This window comes from Galendromus occidentalis, unplaced genomic scaffold (assembly GCF_000255335.2).
Source record: "Galendromus occidentalis unplaced genomic scaffold, Mocc_1.1 scf7180000077488, whole genome shotgun sequence".
NCBI classification, from domain to species: Eukaryota; Metazoa; Arthropoda; class Arachnida; order Mesostigmata; family Phytoseiidae; genus Galendromus; species Galendromus occidentalis.
This window is the reverse complement of record NW_003805476.1, coordinates 1,296,181-1,309,635: the sequence shown is the minus strand read 5'-3', so window position 1 is coordinate 1,309,635 and position 13,455 is coordinate 1,296,181. Positions and strand designations below refer to the sequence as shown.

Genomic DNA, 13,455 nt, shown 5'->3' with positions numbered 1-13,455 from the left:
CACACAGGCAGCCAGGCAGATAAAGAAGGACTTCGTAACGACGTGGACCAGCAGGCGACAGCAACAACTCGTCGATTGAGTCAGCCGATTTCATTTCCATCTAGCTGGAGTGTAGGAGGGCAGTGTTGGATAAATGATCGAAAACGAACCAGCCTTTAACCCGGAAGAAAAAATTCGCCGCCTCGCCGGGACTTTCTGTAATCCACCGATTCACGCGCTCCGTAATCAGCGATCGGAATCACAAAGACACGATGCGGTCCGTTTCTCGCGGTTCTAAGGAACTAATCTGACGGCCTCGGAGAAGCGCGAGAAACGGGCAGCATCGGTTGGTTTCACCTCGAGAAATGAAATACCGAAAACGATTCATGTAGAAAAGGGGATTACGATTGCGTCAAGCCAAAGTTAGGGCACGAGACCGATAAGGTTCGGTCTCGCGCTCTATCGATAAATGGATTTCGCAGTGGTGAACGTATAAAAGATTGTCACCATATTCAACGATGCATTCATCAGTCACTCATGTTGCCTGGATGCGCATCCGTTACAGCAGCAGTGAATATCGTGTCTTCATGAATATATATATAATATATATATATAGATGCATTTATGTATGGATGAATGGATGTATGTAGGTATGCATGAAATGTCAGCTATGAACCATGAGCATTCACACGATTCATGTATGGGTCAATCCACCGTTGCGCTCGGGAGAGATGAATAATGAGTTATGCCATGGGCTCATCTTTAGGAAAACAGTCCCACTTTTGGTTAGGCTTCGAAACATTGAAGATTGGCCGGATAAATCTGGTCTTCGCCAAGTCATTGGTTCAGTCATGCTCGTGACGACTCATTCGGCTCATACCGATTGATTCTAGAACTTCGATCGTTGCTTCCATCATGCGGATTGCACTTTGCCTGATTCGGTAAACTCGCGTGACGCCGATTGTACTGTCGAATGATCACTCATCCACTCGTTCTTCACTCATTCGCCATCAAGCACGGCATGCACCCTAGAAATTGTCACAGTTGGGCAGACTTACACGCACGCAGACACACAGGCACGCACGCACGCAAAGAGACAGACAGACGAGCGGGCAGGCAGGCTTATAGGGCATGACGCGTACTCATTTTCCAGGACGCACAAACACGCACAGACGTTGCTCGTCGTCACATAGATTTTCAGATAGCTTCATCTGCTTTGTTGTCTGCATGCTTGTTTCCTCGTTTGCTTCTCGCTATGTATGTATATCCTATTTATAAATGATCATCTGAATCATCATCTTATTTATAACCGTTTTTTTGCGTCATACACGCAACTGGCTGCATACCGCGGTAGCCCCCTCGTCTCTACAGTAGAAAAGTTTCGTAACGTCAGTCACTCGTGTATTTGGCAGACAGTCCTACGGGACAAGATCCCCTCCGAGTTGACGCGAGTGGAACTTCTGGGATAGCGACCTGGGCAACCTGCTTGTTGAGCAGTTGGGCCGCCATAAGGTGGACGTCGACGGGCAATGAACCTCGTCGAGTATCGCCACTTTGACGGCGCGACGAAGCAGCGGAATTCGAAGAACTCGATGAACTAGAAACAAGCGCCAAAACGATAGGTGCAGACGAGCGTCGGTTGAGCATCCGGTTCGCGGGCGGTGAGGATGGTTCTTCAACAACTTCGGAAAGCCTGTGCGACCAGGCAGTGGGGGCAAGATCATCGTCACAATGCATCCCTACGGAAGCGAATAGAAATTATTAGCAGCGATCGTACCGATCATCATTATCGTCACGGTTCGCTCGAGCAGAATCGAGATAGACTTATAGGTACGTACCGTCCGGGCATAGGCGGTCATTGGAGTCGGTGTCGTTGAGTGGCGGCGTACCGCAATGTACGCCGTCACTACAGCACGAGCTCGCATCGCTGCTGTAGGAGTTTCCTCGGGCATCTGTAGGTGTTCGATCTGAGGGTACGTCTAGGAAAAGGTTGGGAGTTTCCTCGCTGCGCCGGAGGACGGCGTTGAGCTCGTCTTCATCGTCCAGAAAACTCTCCGATCGTCGCCTAAGATGGAAAAACACGTTCTATTAATAGCCCGCCCGAGCACTTGAAAGGGATCGCCGGTGACGACGAGCGGGAGGAATTACTTGGGTGGGTTTCCGAGAAATTTTCGGTTAGCCCGGTAGTAAGAGTACGTCAGAGATAGTAAAAAATTATTGTCGTAGCGCTCCTCGCGGAACTACGCTCGTGGTTGTTCCGACAAATCCTTCACTCGACCACGCACGTTGATTCATTTCTAACAGCGTTGTTGTGCGAACGTATTTTCATTCGGTAGGCCGAAATCAAAACACGAGAACTTTTCTGCGGTAGACGGAAACCGTATCTGGTTTGGAATTGCCTTTGTGGCATCGAGCGCTATTGCCTGCTGCGTAGCTGGTTCAAGGGAGCTCGGATTTCGATTGCGGAGCCGCTGAGTGTTCGCCGCTGCGATTTGATGACTGCGATCCCCCGAGCTCGCGGGCTCGACGGTTTCTATCGCCTTCGCGAGCCGTGCGGATTCGCTCAATGAAGACGAAGGAGCTCCGGCTTCACGGACGGACGAAACGACCGCCCTCTCACTGAGCGACATCGAATTTGTCTGAGACTCCGATATTGGGAAAAACGGGAAGACCCTCACCTGTTGGGATCAGCTGCGTGATGGTGGGGACGCTGATGTGGCCGTAGTCTATCATCATCAACGCCGGTTCCGTTATCTGCACCGGAAGGTGTGGAGGAAAAACCTGCTTGGCCGAGAGCAGAGTCAGAACCCCTTCTGCCCTGTGGACTGGCCACAACAGACCAGCGATGTGATGGGTTTCTGTTAGGTAGACTCTGCCTTCGACGTCGGAGGATCATGGGTTTAGGCAAGTATTTCGACAGCTGTAGGGGCATCGAATGTCGACGGCCCCACGTTCCTGCAACCGATGGGGGAAAAATCAAGGATAAGGTTCGGGCATTATTTCCGGCGTCTTTCGCGGGCGAACGCACTTTTATGGTTTGAGCACGGATTCGAACCATGATCAGAGCCTCATATGGAGTAAAACAAGCGCCTGATCCGCTCTCACCGGCAGTGAAGGAAGTAGCCTCTAACAACGAGACATCGATCGACGTCTTGTTCAAGGAGCAAAGGGAGTCCTCGTCGTGGTCGGGACAATCATCGCCAAGTTCAGAAAGATCCTCCTCGGACGATGCCAGCGGGGCGTTGATATCGGTTTCCAGAGAACCTCGCATGGTCGCTTTCTGAAGTCGCTTCTCCCACTGGGCGAAGTTGAGTTTGAGATGAAGCAGCAGCTCACGGGAGAGGTCGGTGTTGAGAAACTGGTGCCACAGTACGAAGAGCGGGTGTGCGACGTATTTGGAGAAGTCTACTTGAATCTTTGGAATGCTCGTCTTGTATCGGTCGCAGATCGCACTGATGGGTAGCCGGAGGCGACGTTCGTAGTCTCCTTGTCGGTAGAACTCCTTGCACACCTGAATGCTCCACTGTAAGCTGATATCCCAAGGACGGCAGGGGTTGCACAGATCTGCACATTTGAGCGCAATTTGGAGAATAAAATGCCGAATGTCGTAATCATTCATGTCCAATGAGTCACTCTCCATGTAGCGCTGCAAAATTCGAATCGGTCAGCGGCATTGAGCTTCCATGGCGGAAACGGTCGCGATGACGGCTATCAGGGAACTTTGACGGCTCGTCATTCAGCTGACCACCTGTTCGGCAATCGTCCACATGATCACCGATACTCGTCGTGGAGCTTACCTGGAACCTTTGTATGAACTCCTGCTGCCTAGTGATGTCCGTGGCTAAGATTAGGCTCTTGATGGCAGAATGAACCTTTTTCCAGCTTTCCTCGTCGAGCTGGCTGAGACAGCCAGACTCCTGAAGACAGGCAATGGCACAACGCCAATGGTGGTTCTCTAGAACACTACTCTTATTGTATAGCGTGGCTAGGTGGTTCTTGGTTTCAATGAGGAACTGTTGATTCACTCCGGGGTGATCCAGGTCGTGAGTGACAGCCGCCAGGAGAGCGGACAAGATCTTCAAGAGACAAAAAAAAAACCATAGGTCAGTCGATGCGCTCGTTGTTCTCGGGCGACGCGACGCTACACATTCAGCCGTTCCGTCCGCTAGTTTATCATTCCTCTTCGACTTCGCCTCTGCCTGGGCCGAACTCCGACTTCGCTTCTGCCTGGAACGAACGCTTAGACTGAAGCCGGACTCACCTCGATGGGTGAGAGATGTTGAAGTATGGCTTTCTCACGAAGAAAACAGTGCATGGCTTGCGTGACATCGGCAGCGTGCACCGAATTGTGGTAAGGGTTGCTCACGTGGTAGCCTGCTTCGACTAGGCTCAAGAAACGGAATAACTTTATCGGCTCAATGTTGAACGTGCGCAGCAAATCGTATTGGGCAAGCAAGTGTACCATGATGAACGGCAGCGAGTGGCCGCAGGTCGTTGTGTCTAGGGTAAACGTGTTAAAAGACCAGCTGTTCACTGTAGATAACAGGCACTGCAAGGAGAGAGATAAGAAACATTAATGCGCGCGCGAGCTAGTCAACGAAAAATCGCGAGGTTTTTCTGTCTTCGTTTTTTCCTCTTCCTTCTCCCTCTCTCTCTCTCTCCCTCTCTATGAGAGGATGATCGAGGGGGACACGGACCCGACGTCAAGCCTCGTGCACGGAGTGTCCTCCGAGACTCCCATTCTCTCCGAGCTCATATGGAGGTCTTTTCTTCTCCTTCCGGAAAGGTTTAGTGTCCGCGATAGTCCGGTCGGCTGATTGACCCGCCGGTTCCGCTTGCCGGGCGGTGGGAACGCCGGCCGGCTAAGGACCTCGGCTATCTCGCAGCCGGCGCTGGCTCTAAGCCCGTTTTATACGGGATCGGGTGCGCTTAGCTGCTCAGTAAAGCCTCCGTTGCTTGCGCTCCGCTTGCGCTCATCGTAGTATTCTTACGCCCCAGTAGGTATCCATCCAACTGATGACGGTCAAGTGTTTACGAAAGCAAGTTAGTTTAATGGCTCACAGCCCACTGGCTCCGCTCTGAATGAAGTCTCCAGCGTACTTCCTCATCGTATCGCTTTCAACTCGAAGCCACGTTCCGAGACGCGGGTAGTGGATTCCGGAACGCAAAGAAAACAAAATTCCGACGGAAAATCCTCCCGATCGTTCTCCACGCTCGTCAACGAACATCCGCGCTTTGGATTCCCGGCGTCGCTCCGACTCGTCACCTGACGAAATATCTGTGACGTCCACGAAATTTCCCCTGGAGCCCACAGCCTGAATCGAAACGCCGCGACGTCAGGACAGATCTCACGGAAGATGTCCTGAATTGTACGACCGAACTCCATCTATTCGAAGCACTTACTCTTGCGACCCCGTCGTAGGAATTGTCGACGATCGCCATCAGATGGGCCCAAGGTTGTAGAACGGGACGTGACGATTTTTTCCGAAACAGTGTCAGGAACGGACTGGTGATCCGTCGATTGTTGGTGGCCGTCGCGTCGAGGAGATCGATCTCCCACTTTTCGAATGATCGTTGGATGACCTTTTGCGTATGCTGTTGCTCATTTTCTCGTTTTTTCTTCTTCACCAATCCACCAGGATAGGTCGTCGTGGACGTTGACAAGGACTGCGTGGCTGAGACACCTGGAAGGCGACGGATGGAAGAATTCAATATTCGGCGTCGTTGTACCCCACGTAGAGCTGACGTGGAGTACGTCAAAGTCTTAGGTATGTGTTCGCAGCTGACGTAAGAGGACCCCGAAGGCTATACGTTCGAGCATGGTATGGGTGCCGATTCTATCTACAGAGTGAGAATGACCACGTCGACAGCAACTAAACAGAGTCAGACAGACGCAACTGGATCAGATAGAAAATGAATAGACGAATAAATGTTGCGGATCAGAACTTGCTCGCGATATCGAGACTTCTTCGACCTTCGACGAGGCGACTAAGAGAATGACGCTAGGCTCCTACGCTCCCCGGAGCTGATTCTGAAACACATTACGACTCGTGCGTCGATTCGCGACACTAACACAACTCTACAGAGCGGTATTTTTGATGGTCACGAACAACTGTGGGCATTACGCTAAGGGGCCCACCTCTCTAAATTTCCAACAAGGCAAAACGTTCGGAGCGGGAACAATGCTACCGAGGCGAGTCTCCCGCAACGTCCTCTGCTTAAGTCTCGTCCACCAACCTCTAAACGGCTTGCGGGCTTGACGTTCCATTCCCCCCGATTTCCACTGACGCGGGAGAAGGTTTTTCATCGGAGTCAAGTCCACAAGCAGCATTGTGTCACTTTTCGAACAGCAGCGGGTGTCGCCTGCCTTCATCTCCACGTCAGGCCGAACTGAAACACGAACTAGCCCCTTTCCCGCGCTTGTGGAATGGACGTTCGCACGCTCGCCCGGCTTCTCTCTTGCTGCTTGGCTGGTCAGTTCGGCAGTAACTCAGTCGGTCGCGCGTTCGGTTGGTAAATTCGTATTGGATGAGGAAACGAGGGATGAACGGTTACAGTATCCGGATTTTGGAATCCGCGAGACACCAGTCTTACGCGACGTGATCACTTCCGGGCTTCGCGAGTTCAGGAGGTGGAAGATCAAACAAGAGTTCCAATTAGAGCTACATGCCTATGTTTAGATGCTCAGTGCTTTCTCCAACTGTTCTGTAGCCACTCTTCGGTCCCTCCCCTTGTCCCAGCAAACCTAGATTCTTGCACTTTCTCCACCTGCCGACTTGTTGGCGCGGTACCGCTCGGGTCCGTCTTATTCCTCTTATTCCTCTATTGCTTCCTTTGGATTCCAGCGACTCCGCTCATCAGGAGCTGTTTCTTGTCGATGCCTCTTCTGTTCCAGAGGACCCTCTCCTGTCGCCTCTTAAGGCGCCCCAATCCGCTTTCGAGATCTCTTGTCTTCGAATTGAACTCCTGCATCCTTTTTCGAGTCCCGACCTACATCCTGCACGATCGGAGATAGCACGAAGATCGGGATGAGCCCACTTCCCTTGCCGAGCGCCGGCGATCTCCTGGAGTTTTGCGAAATTCGCGCAAAAACCGTCCGCCCGGGCAGGAAACTGTTCGCTCCCAGCCCGAAAGACGTTGCTGCACAGCAACGGTGCAAGAAAAAGCGTCAAATAAACCCTACATGCGGGCACCTTGTAAACGCTGAGAGCATGCTGCTTAATGCGTATGTAATGTCCCCGGCGAACTACTCGCTGGCCTGACGCCGCCACCGGCATCCCTGAGCTTCTGAATGTCAGTTGTTTCTCTGTAGTACCTCTTAGCTGTTCCTTCGCTCAGCCCGACCTTTATAATCCCTCCTTCCGACGACGCTCTTTTGATCATGTTTTGTTGGACGAGCACAGACGGGAAAAAGGGGTCCGGCCTCATTCCGTCAGGCATGCACAGAGGATCCAGCACCGGAATCAAGGTCGAGGCCGAGAACGAATGAACGAACGAAAGGGAACCCATAGACTGAGCTCGATCGCTATCGTCTCTGATTCTATCCCGGAATCTATTTCACCGACAGAGTTCGGGATAGAATCGATGTACAGACCGAGAAGGTCACAAATCTCCATTCATGTATTTCGGATGCGTTCGCGTGGTCGATCGAAGAAGGAAATGAGCTGGGGGAAGCTGCTTGGTTGCACTTGCTGACTTCCAAAGAGAATAACAGGAATAGCACCTATGGGAGGGTGCTCCATCGTCTCCGTCACCACGGGAAAGGAATTCACCTTGAGCTGGAACTCCGGGCACGTAAGGGGACGCGGAGACTTCGGCGTGAGGAAAAGTTCCACGTTCCCAGCTCCTGTGACTTCAGGGGCCGAGCCCCATCGTTCACATTTGAATATATCAGGACGTTCCATAGTTGAAGGTCCTACTACTGATTCAACGGATTCTCGTCGGGTTCTCGTGGGCCTTCTGGCGATAGACCTCTCTCAGGAACCGTCGGGGGGCTTCTCTCGAAAAATTGGACAAAATCCGCCCTGATGAGGCATCACCATCCTGTCTGCCAGATAATGCCATCGAAGAACACAGGACTTCCTGACCTGGCACGATTCCCGAATCGCAGGTCGATCGGATCTCCGCCGCAGAATTCCCTTTCCCCGTCTGAGCCTCGCGTCCCGGGAGAAATACCCTCAAATATGAGTTACTTGTTGCGTTCGGATGATGTCAGAGGTGCACGGTCGATCAAGCGCACGAGTTCACTTTCGATGGCTTCATATTTCGAGTCCGGAAGTGGAGATCACAGACTGAAGGTGAAAAAAGGAAACTTTCGATTTACGATGTGATTCGAAGATACGATACGAGTGTTTGGCTTCCGCCGCCGTTGATGCCGTTGTTATTCGCGGCTCGGTTCGCCGCCCACGAGCGTATATTCTGACAGTTTCGAAAGTAATAAATATGTCGGATCAGATGCACGCGAGCCTTCTCCGATAGGAACATGAGCTATGACCGTGTTTCGGTGCCCTCTTCGCGATTGCTGGTCAGCTTTGCGTCGTCGTAAACTCTGAACCCAAACCGAGAAAGTCAGCAGATCATGCGAAAAAACACTTCCGCTGGTCCCGAGTTCTTCCCCGATAGTAGGTGATGTCTTTCGCTCTATTCTTCGATCTTACCGATGTTGCTCAAGTTGAATCAACACCAACGCCTCCACGTCCACCGACAGCGGCACGACCAGAATTACCGCGGTTCGGCGGCGGCGGCAACGCGCGGTGCGGGTACCAGCAGGCGGACGCGCATAGCCCACCGCGGTTGGCCACACCATGGTCGCGGTTATTTATGAGAGCCGAATATTTTCCACTCTATTTCCTAAACAGTGAAGAAGCTGCTGACATCAGAGCCAGAGAGACCAACAGCAGCAACGACACCCGCAGAGCCCCGAGCGCGCGAAAGATAGAACGAGCGACGCTACTGAAAAGAATGCTTCGAAGATCCGCTCTCATTGCGGCTCCTCGATCTCGTGTGGATCTCGCAAGAAATCCGCACCGATTGTCGCGGGACTCGCAGACTCGACCGCGCACGCAGTGGTCAATGCGGCGGCCATGGGGGAGCTGAGCCCGTCGCTGGAGTTTCCTAAGCAAGCGTTCGATTCTCGAAACGACATCAGCGAAGACGACGACGACGACAACTACGACAAGGAGGGTATTCCGAGTAAATCCTCGTCGTCGACTCGTTAACGCTGCTCGGTGGTCCGCTCCAATTTATAGAGCTCTTCCGGTGGTCTAAAAGCTGGTCGAGATTATTTGGAGCCTGTCGGCCGCTCGGTGGGGCTGAACGCCGATGGCAAGCGCTAGTCTCCTGCCAGCGGACGGACAGGCGGGCGGGCGTCCGTCCGGATGGCCGGTCGAGCCGCAGCAAGCGAGCAGCGACTGGTCAATCAGTCGGTTAGTCAGGCAGACTGGCAGGCTAGATTCTTGGACGGAAGTTCCAGGAGTTGCTCCTCGTGACGCGACGCAGGGTCATCCAACAAAGATAACACAACAGGCTTATAGAGGATTTACAATGTCTCCGTGTTTTCTTCGACTAATATTAAACTCACAGTCAGCTCCCCCACGGGCGAACTACTCGAACGGGAGACAAAGTTCGCGGTTCCGACAAAGTTCGCGTGCGCGCCTAATAAGCGCTCCGTTCGCGTAGCCGACGCTAGAATCGCGTGGTGCACCGAGTTCGATAGCGCGGGTCTGAGTGAATATCGGAGCGCTGTTCATTCTCAGAGTCCGTTCTGGGTGGGTTTGCGCTCTCCACAGCCGCTCAAGTACCGAATACGAACCCGCTAAAGGGAACGTTAACCCTTCTGAGGCCCATGGCCTAAATCCTGAACCCCGAGCGCGGGGTACGTGATGATTAAAGGAAATGAAATTCATGGCTCCTCTAGATGCACCGATTCTTCGAAAGCTCCTCGCGTCGCGCTTCCGGTCAGCGAGAGATCGCGACTTTTTCGATTTTCTTTCGGAAACAATGTCTAGAGTTGACCCTGGTCATGGGGACGGCGATGTTGCGGCAGTGTATTCCGTCGAACAATCGTCAGTCGGTCGGTCGGATGTTGCTCGTTCTTGTTGATGTTGTTGTTGAATGTGATGGCGGCGCCCGCTCTGGTCTCGAAGGGACCTCGACAGGTATTCCGACGCGAGATGAGTTATAGCTGCTCGCTGAGGCACAGTTTTGTCGAGAGCGAACACGCAGCTGGGGCCACTCAGTGACCTCTTCACAATAACGAGGTGTCCCTCTCTGATTCTGGTTTGCCGACACTTTTCCTTCGACGACGGCGGCCAACACTACGAAAGCTGAGCTGGATTGAGCCTCAATAGAGTGTGCTCTTGACAGACGAACACATTCACGACCGACCGCCACATAAACACGTTATATAAACAGTTTTCAAACATCTCTCGATCGTGAGTGAAGCGTTGGGCACAAGGGTCGAGACTACGGTGCCAGACACTCGCGAGAGTTCATGTCGCGTGCTTCGGTCCTCGCGTCATCGCCGGCTCTCGCGTCAATCGGGAATCGGGGAGTCTTATCCGAGCCTCTGTCCCCCCAATCACTTCGTACCGCGGACGAAGAGTGAACGCCGTGGCTCATAGTTCGCAGAAGATTCACACCATACGAGAAAATCGAACCGGAGCGACTAACCTTTGTCGAGGATGTTGATGGTCTGAATCCCGGTGGTTTCATCCCTATGCAGGCTCACGGCAAGTTGGGGCGAGTTTTTGTTGATCTTCCATTCTTTCTTCGCTTGCGGTGCCGACGATCCTCCGGGGGCTGTTGCATGGGTTTGAGACGGGGCCGACTGTTGAGAAATGCACGAACCGTACGGGAACATCCTCCTCACGGTGCGCCTCCAAAGACCTTCACGGCTCCTCCGAGGGACCGAGGTTATAGAATCTGTCCTCGAATTCCTAGCGTCTCCACCTTCGGCACCTCCGGCCGTCTCGGCGCTTTCTTCTGGCGTCACCGCCACAGCTTCACCAATTCCTTCAACGAGTCCCTGAGTGCATGTACCTGAATGAGCTGTCAGCTCATCGCCTGGAATAGGAGAAGAATCCGGAGGCTTAGAATCGATTATAATTATCATGAATAATTTCGAGCCGGAGTATCGAGCGGGAAGAGCCTTCCCCATGTTTTCGAAATATTTCATCTGGACACATCCGATGCAACATTAAGGAGACTCGAGCTACGCCCTCTACTAACAAGGCCGCATCCTTGTTCCTCTCTCTGAATATTCGCCGACTCGGTCCTGGGGTGAGCCTCCATGCACGATCCGAATGACTATTTATGAACTCGTTGATAAAGCGTTATCGCCTGCATATATTTGGAAGAACAACACCGGAGAGGTGGGAAGCGCCGTATCTTTCGGAAAGAACAAGGCTATCGAGTACAAAGTGTGGTCATTCTCCCCGAAAGTTTCTGTTCACCGGGCCGCGGGCCGACTCGTTCCGGGAGGTTCCGTGTTCTTCCGTTCGGTGTAATTCGTTCGGTCCCATCCTTTTAATCCTTGGACGTTTTCCTCCCAATTCCAATGGCTCTCGAATCTCGCTCTCGCCGATCGAAGATTGACTCCATACTCGGGAGACCCTGCGCGCAGTCCTCGAGGAATCGCGGAGCACCTTCTTTTCCTCTGTCCTGCATCCCTTCTCCCGAAGTTACTTTTCCCTCGTAGCGTCTCGCTCCCCCGATTTTCCTTTCTTTTGTCGTCGAGTTTCCGTCTTTCGGAGCCCTTATGTATTTTGCGGTTCGAGACGATGGGGACGAGAATATTTCCACATGTGACGGGCTAACTATCGGAATCCACGGAAACTTTGAACCACTCTTGCTCGATGCGTTCCCAGGGTTTCGAAGATTCAGACAAATCTCATTTTCCGATATTCTCCATCATATTCTCGCTTCCCCTTTGAGCTTTGCAAAGCTCATTGGATGAGGAACAAAGAGAATCGGAGAAGTCCAAAGCCCGCGGAGAGTCCGAAAGGCTCCCAGGCGAAATACGGTGAGTTTGTCGAAGCAGCAGCAGCAGCAATCGAATTAGAGACCGCTGTCAGTGTCAAGGGAGAATTCAGCCCGATTGTTTATAGGTGAGCGACAAAACAAGCGAGGTGGCAGCGGAGAACAATGCTCTAAGTTTGGCTCTCTTGGTAGGTGTCTTAAGCACGTCTCGAGCAGAGCCAATTATGAAAGACCATTAGGGAGGGAGAAAGGCAGTCTGTGAGAGAATTGCCGAGGAATCGAGAACAGTGCCGGCGCCGCCGCTCCGAGTGCGCTCCTGCGTACGAACTGAGACAACGGCAACGACACGGGAAACTATGGACAGGAACTGCATCCAGGATGCCCTGCGTCGTGCGTAGGATCCTTTATTCCGTCCATAATTCATGGCGGAGCGGACTCATGTCGTACGAGTCATAAACTGTTGTCTGAATACTTTGGAGGCATTTTTCGAGCCTGTTGAGGACTCCTTGTGCTTACCAGGTCCCAAAAACATCGCGAGGACCAGATTCATTCTGGGCGGGGTAATTTCCCCAAATCGAGGGTCCAATGCAATTCCCCTCGGCGCCGGCACGCGGAGATTTCGTCAGTGTTTCCATATGGCGCATGTCCGCTGCTCTTAATCCTAGTGGATGATCAGGCTCGGCTCGGGACGTCCGGAAAGCAACAGGTTCGAGGTTGAACTGCTGCTCGTGAACGCGTTCCCGCTTCACATTCGAAACCATGGAGATTCGGACCCATCTTCCGCGCTCGCTTTCCATTCAATAAGAAAACGAATACAGATGACAGCACACTGTTCTGTCTCAAAAGTCTATTTACCCATTTCTCTCGGATTTTGTTCCTTTCAACATCTCATTGGACAGCAAGTATCCAAGCACCGGTCACAGATGAAAACGAGAGAGGTCGACGAGGTAATAACGAGGTAATAACGAGGAGCCCTACCCCAAGCTACATGTGGAAGACTGCTTCCGACAAACGAGAAGCGGGGAAACTTCCGCATTATTCCGTCCGACTGACGAAAATTTGACAGGAAGCAGCTTCGGCATCAGACAGTAGAGCTAACCGTGAAATATACTCGTCTACTCGAGAGTTCATCCAGAAGCGCATTCCTCCCCTCTGGGGTCGCATCACCCGGCCGGCATTCAAAGGAACTTCCGCGAATCGCAGAATTCGAGAAGAGTCGTGAAAACAAAGCGGCGGCGATGCTTCCGAGTTCACAACTAATGATTACCATAGACACTCGTATATTAAAACCCGCTGGATAAGTACATCAAGTCTCGGCGAATTGTTTCTGCAGATGTCGCTGCACGCGGTCTGAGTTATTGTCTGCGTTTTATTCATGCATTGTTAATTCGTTGGTTGGTCGCATGATATTGATGACGACTCGACGTATAACGACTGAGTGCATTCCACAGGTTCGCTTTGCTTTGATGGCCTTCGCTCATCCGCCCCGGGCGCAAG

General features: G+C 52.4%; 1 protein-coding gene across 1 annotated transcript; it reads right to left on the bottom strand.

Annotated features, from left to right (window-relative positions):
• Positions 1-1,340: 1,340 nt before the first annotated feature.
• On the bottom strand, positions 1,341-12,508 carry LOC100906130 (high affinity cAMP-specific and IBMX-insensitive 3',5'-cyclic phosphodiesterase 8). Its single transcript, XM_029112286.1, has 9 exons — positions 12,475-12,508; positions 10,651-11,043; positions 5,383-5,663; positions 4,241-4,528; positions 3,777-4,055; positions 3,085-3,625; positions 2,658-2,934; positions 1,818-2,044; positions 1,341-1,718 (listed from the first exon to the last, which is right to left on the bottom strand). Exons 1-9 carry the CDS (start codon positions 12,506-12,508, stop codon positions 1,369-1,371), a joined length of 2,670 nt encoding a protein of 889 aa, XP_028968119.1. The 3' UTR covers positions 1,341-1,368.
• Between the last annotated feature and the right edge of the window lie 947 nt (positions 12,509-13,455).